Genomic DNA, 6,000 nt, shown 5'->3' on the forward strand with positions numbered 1-6,000 from the left:
AGAAATAGCTTTTGAAAATAAATGTGTATAAATTCAGCATGCTGATACCAATGACAGAAAGTGTATTTCATTTTTTGATTCAGAGTTGTCTCCTTTATTGCTGTTTTGGGATTTAGCAGGGACAAAAGGGAAGGCAAGAGGGTACATTAAGTATCTTTGAAAAATTAGCTTTTTGCCGTAACATCCCTTTGCCTTTGTGTCTATTTGATGTGCTCTTATTATTACATAGAATAGGGCTTTTCAATGTTGTCAGGAAAGGCTAAAAATATTAAAAATAAGACGACATTCAGAAGGAAAACAAAATCAGTCTTGAGAATAGCTTTCATTATATTAATAATGACATTTTCCTTGGAATCGAGTTTTGTAGGTGAGCATAGCTCAGCTTCGTGGGACAGTGCTAGAAATTGCCACTATTGCCCTTACGCAAGCTCCTGGATTTTAAGAAAGCTCAGATAGATATAGAATTGCCTTTTGGGTCATTTACTCTTTAAGAAGTTCCCTTATTGGAATGACAGAGACACCAGAGTTGTTTCAGGTTTTCAGAGTAAGGCAGGTATGGGTCCTCTCACAAAGGTACACAGTTCAGAGACCCTTTTAGGAGGAATGCAGATCTGGTTCAACTCTGTAGTTCAAGCCAAGGTCATATATCTGTTACTACCTTATGTAGGAATTACTGGGGTTTTAGAAATGAAGTAAAGATAAGTGATAAGTTGTTACTTTCTTTTTGTTGAGGTTTCACATCTGTAGATTCAACCAGCTGTGGACCAACAATCTTCAAAAAAAAAATTCCAAAAAGTTACAGAAAGCAAAACTCGAATTTTCCATGTACCGAGTACTGCATTGAATCCATGTGAATGAATTGATGTCTAGACATTGTATTAGGTATTATAAGTTATATAGGGATGATTTAAACTATGTAGGAGAATGTGAGTATGTTATGAGCAAGGTATGCTATTTTATATAAAGGCCTTGAACATTTTCAGATTTTGGTATCTGCAAGTGGCCAAATCATATGCCATCATCCCTCAGTATCCAAGACTATCACCAAACTCAAAAGTGTATTTTTATCTGTTTCCTAAAGCATTCCCAAAGAACTTAATTATCATAGATTCTATAAACTCTATGATTAGGCTAGAGTTTTGTTTAATTAATTAATTAATTAATTGAGATGGAGTATAGCTCTGTTACCCAGGCTGGAGTGCAATGGCACAATCTTGGCTTACTGCAATCTCCACCTCCTGGGTTCAAGTAATTCTCATGTCTCAGCCTATAGAGTAGCTGGGATTACAGGCACATGCCACCACACCTGGCTATTTTTTTTGTGTGTGTGTTTTTAGTAGAGACAGGGTTTTGCCATATTGGCCAGGCTGGTCTCCAACTCCTGACCTTGGGTGATGTGCCCGTCTTGGCCTCCCAAAGTGCTAGGATTATAGGCATGAGCCACTATGCCTGGCCTTGGCTAGAGTTTTAAATGAAACATACATTTCTAGAAGATCATGCCTATTAGAAAATGTAATAGTAAGCTGATATTTCAGGCAGAGTCAACTCTTAGTTCTTTAGGGGCTGCCCATGGTGCATGGTGGTTGGTCTAAGATCCTATTTGTTGTTTTTTCTGCTCTTTGCTATCACCCACAAAAGGCAGACAGGGACAAATTTTCTTGAGAAATCCCAAAAGCTTGGAAGAAGAGGATGGAATACATGACAAAAGCAAAGGTTAGAATTACATGTGGATTTCATTTCCAGAGGGTAGTTCTGGTATGAGTAATTCAGAGGAATGTGTATGAAACGGAACCATAGTTAATGTGGAAAGACGGTGGAAGTCATTCCTTAGGTTCATCTATTATATCTAAAGTAGTGGCTCAAAATAATCCTAGTTAGATCAAAGGTTCAATCGATTTCCTCTATGGGGAAAGTACTCAAGACATGAAAGTATAAGCATGATTGAGAAGGAAAAGAGAAACTCAGATAATTTTCTGGGAAATGATATTTGGTATTTTTGTTTGTTTGTTTTTTTGAGACAGAGTCTCACTCTGTTGCCAGGCGCCAGGCTGGGGTGCAGCAGCACAATTTCAGCTCACTGCACCCTCTGCCTCCTGGGTTCAAGCAATTCTCCTGCCTCAGCCTCCTGAGTAGCTAGGACTACAGGCATGGACCACCATGCCCAGCTAATTTTTGTATTTTTTAGTAGAGTTGAGGTTTCACCATGTTGGCCAGGATGGTCTCAATCTCTTGACCTCATGATCTGCCTGCTTCGGCCTCCCAAAGTGCTGGGATTACAGGTGTGAGCCACTGCGCCTGGCCGATATTTGGTTTTTAATCTTGGTGGTGTCTATGAAAAGAAAGGAAGGGGAGAGTAATATCACTGTTGGGTGAGTCACTCTGTTGCATGGATGTGACAGTAGACAGATCATATCAAAGTGCTGTATTTAAGGTTTTTTTGCACCATGTTTTTGAAGGTAAACTGGAGTAGGCTGTATGAAAGCAATCAGAAGAGAGGCTTGGAATGATATCAAGAGGAGTGGTTACGCGAACCTGGTGGTGCCAGGTGTGGTCGGGAGGACAGGATAACCTCAAATGGTGAGGATTAGGTTTGTCAGGATGGGTTACGATGAAAAGCTAGATATGGCAGGAAAAAGAAAAAAAAAAGATTTCACAGCCAAAACCAAGAAAAATGTTTCAAACATTGAGAGCTAACTGAAAAAAATGGCCTTCCTTGGAAGATAAATGTTCCTCCACTGGAGATGTGCAAAGGCTAGATAATCACTTGAAGTTTCTTATGAGGATATTCAAGCTTTATAATCCCTTTCCAGCGGGAAAGTCTAAGACTCTGTGATTATTGACAATACTGGGTGGCCTAGAAAAATTAAAAAAAAGGTTATTGTATAAAATTCTGATCTTACCTGGGGGTTTGGTTACTTCTCCTGATCTTCTAAGCACAAAAGTGAATTCCTGGGGCATTCTGTCTCGGCGATCCTCTTACGACTTCTCTTTTTTTCTTGCCCCAGCTCTCCAGAATTTTTCATCAGATAGAACACAGTGACTTCCTAGTTTGTAAACCATGACATTCTAGTTAGTGTGTGAAGAACATAGAGAGGATAGTGGGAGATAAATTTAAGTGCCTCGGAGTTCCTGATTAGATCTCCTGTAAAAATCATAATGAGTCCTTGAGAACAAATTCATTATGAGTGTTTTTGTGTGGGCTTGAACTGAAAGCACACACGTTTATGAACACTCATGAGGTTCCTAAGATACATTTTAATGTCTCATTTGGTATTCATTAGACCATGATAGCCAATATGTCTTCAATTTAGAGTGATTCCACCTTGTGTAAAAAAATAAAAAAAACAAAAAACAGATAATGCTAAGAACCAGTGAACTGTTCTGAGCATTTTTTTCACTTCTTGCATGGATTTTTTATTCTTGTTGCTATTAGCATTGTTAGGACGATGCAATTGAATTACAGAAACTACATTCAGTAACTCTTGTTTGCAGCTAAATTATGCAGAGACAAGACTTAGTCAATTGGAAAACTGTCATTGTGAGAAGACCTGTCAAGTGAGTGGACTGCTCTATCGAGACCAAGACTCTTGGGTAGATGGTGACCATTGCAGGAACTGCACTTGCAAAGTAAGCCTCTTTGTAAATAAATGCAGTAAAAATAGTTTTAAAGGGACAGGTTTGATAATTATAGAGTAACCTGGTTCTTTAATAAATAATGTTAACTCTAAGAATTATTACCTTTTTACCTAGCATCTACTAGTCATATGAGCAATTGTGAAGCAACGCTGGAAAAGGGTCATGTCTTATATGAATACTTGGAAATTAAAATCTGCTTTTCCTGGCCAGCATGCTCTAATTTGATTTAATATTTTTGTTAAGTAATACAGTGTTTGGAGTTTGAAGGTTGGAATATAGTGGAAAGAAGGGACTCCTTTGATTTTCAGACAACCTAATGGTTAGCCTTATTTACAACCAGAATAACTTTAAAAAGAGAGTTTAATTATTCTCTATGTGTTTTTATTGTCTTTTCCAAAGTGTATCTATCACCTGATTCAGAGAATTGCAAATCATTTTCTCCCTAACTCACTGACTGTCAGGATATCCAGTATCTGTATATCCCTTCATCTGTTTCAGAGAATTATAACAGCTCCCTCCAAAAATTAGTATGGAAACTCTGTCCAGTTGAAATTATTTGATAAATATCTGAAGAATGCCATTGTTTGTCCAGGAAAATACAAAACAGATTGTTAGAGCCTGAGAAATGATTGACAGGGTCTGCAAATGTGTTATTTATATTCTTATAAAAATAGACTTTTTGTTTTCTGCATAATCTGCTTAGCCCACATGGGCAGGTAGGATGAAACCAGTGATGTATTTCAGAAAAGTAATTGAGGTGGTACGGGTCAGTTGGGCTGGAGAAAACACTTTATTTGTGGTCCTGGAGTGGACTGGGAATTCTAATACTGCTTCTGTTTCCCTGATGAGGTTTCCGGGATGAAAGTTGAGTGATCTCCACAACAGGAGCTATCAAAGGATACTTCTGAGATTATGTTCCATGTCCTTCCTTCCTCAGAGTGGTGCCGTGGAATGCCGAAGGATGTCGTGTCCCCCTCTCAATTGCTCCCCAGACTCCCTCCCAGTGCACATTGCTGGCCAGTGCTGTAAGGTCTGCCGACGTAAGTACTGACTGAAGGTCGACTGTCTGCATTGTGAAATTTATTTATTTTCCCTGCTTTTCTGGACTCAATTGATTGACATTGATGAAATGAAACATTGGCAGTTGATATAACATTAAATATGTGATAAGAAGAGCCACAATATTTTAATCACTTACAATATGGCAGATACTTAACTTGGGCTATTTTTTTTTTTTAATCCTCACATAAACTGTGATTACTATTCTTTTTTCATTCTATGTGGAAGGAACTTGTGTTCACAGGGATTAAATCACTTGTCCAGGGTCAGACAACTGGGTGAGGCTGATCTGTAAATTCACAAATTCAGAGCTCCATAGGCTTCAGTCCCCTCATTCTAAATGATCAAGTCAAAGGCCAGATTCTGTATTTTGGCTGGATTCTCCTGTTATTAAGTGGCCTTTGTTAGGAACTCCGAGATGAAATTCAGTTAAAATACTGAGGCTGTCATTTAGAACATGTGGTATGTGCTGTATACTGTGCTGGATGCTTTAATTCTATTAGCTCAGTGAATTCTCACAGCAACCATTTAGGTGGGTATTATTATTATTATCCCTATTTTACAGGAAGCAGAGGCTTAGGGACATTAACTTACCAAGATCACGAGGCTGGTTAGTGGCGGAGATGAGACAGAAAACTAGTTCTGTTGATTACAAAGCCCACAGGCTTTTTACCAATCCGTATGGTCCTCTACAGAAAAGGAGAGTTCTGGTTGGACATGTATACATTATGGGTAATTTCAAGGTCATTTATCTGCCAAAAGAAAAACAAACAATGTCAGTAGCCTTCAAAGCACAGTGGTCTATCATTCTGCCAGAAACAGCATGTCACCTATTATGACACTAAAAGTGGGAATAGCAGTGAAAGTGGGTCGCAGCAGCCCAAATAATTGTTGAACTTTTCAAAAAGAAACTTTGTAATCTTCCTTCTTTTTATGGTTGGCACACTACACCTATTGCTCTGGAGGATGTACTTGGAGTTGGTCTAAAGAGAAGAACTTTCTTATTTCTGTTCTAAGAGTGTTTGGAAGTCATGTCTGGCAATATAGGCAGCTCAAGTGTCTGGATATTGAATTATCATTTGATCCCATGATGGAGAGAGTTGTTAGTAGGTACAGATTATTTGTTTTCATTCTTGATATTCTTCGGCAGAGGAAGAAGTTGAAAAACTATTAGGGGGCCAGGTGCGGTGGCTCACGCTTGTAATCCCAGCACTTTGGGAGGCCGAGGTGGGTGGATCACCTGAGGTCAGGAGTTTGAGACCAGCCTGCCCACATGGCAAAATTCCATCTCTACTAAAAATACAA

The 6,000-nt window shown here is 38.8% G+C and overlaps 1 protein-coding gene across 3 annotated transcripts in view; it reads left to right on the forward strand.

The window, feature by feature from the left end:
• NELL1 (neural EGFL like 1) overlaps positions 1-6,000 on the forward strand; it is an 888,103-nt gene that overhangs the window by 226,084 nt on the left and 656,019 nt on the right. For all 3 annotated transcript variants that reach the window (XM_017525920.2, XM_017525921.2, XM_037737557.1), the window contains 2 exons: positions 3,493-3,627; positions 4,574-4,676. In XM_017525920.2, the coding sequence (XP_017381409.1) occupies positions 3,493-3,627; positions 4,574-4,676 (238 nt within the window). The remainder of the gene's footprint in view (positions 1-3,492; positions 3,628-4,573; positions 4,677-6,000) is intronic.

Source organism: Cebus imitator, unplaced genomic scaffold (genome assembly GCF_001604975.1).
Source record: "Cebus imitator isolate Cc_AM_T3 unplaced genomic scaffold, Cebus_imitator-1.0 Scaffold39, whole genome shotgun sequence".
In the NCBI taxonomy this organism is placed as follows: domain Eukaryota; kingdom Metazoa; phylum Chordata; class Mammalia; order Primates; family Cebidae; genus Cebus; species Cebus imitator.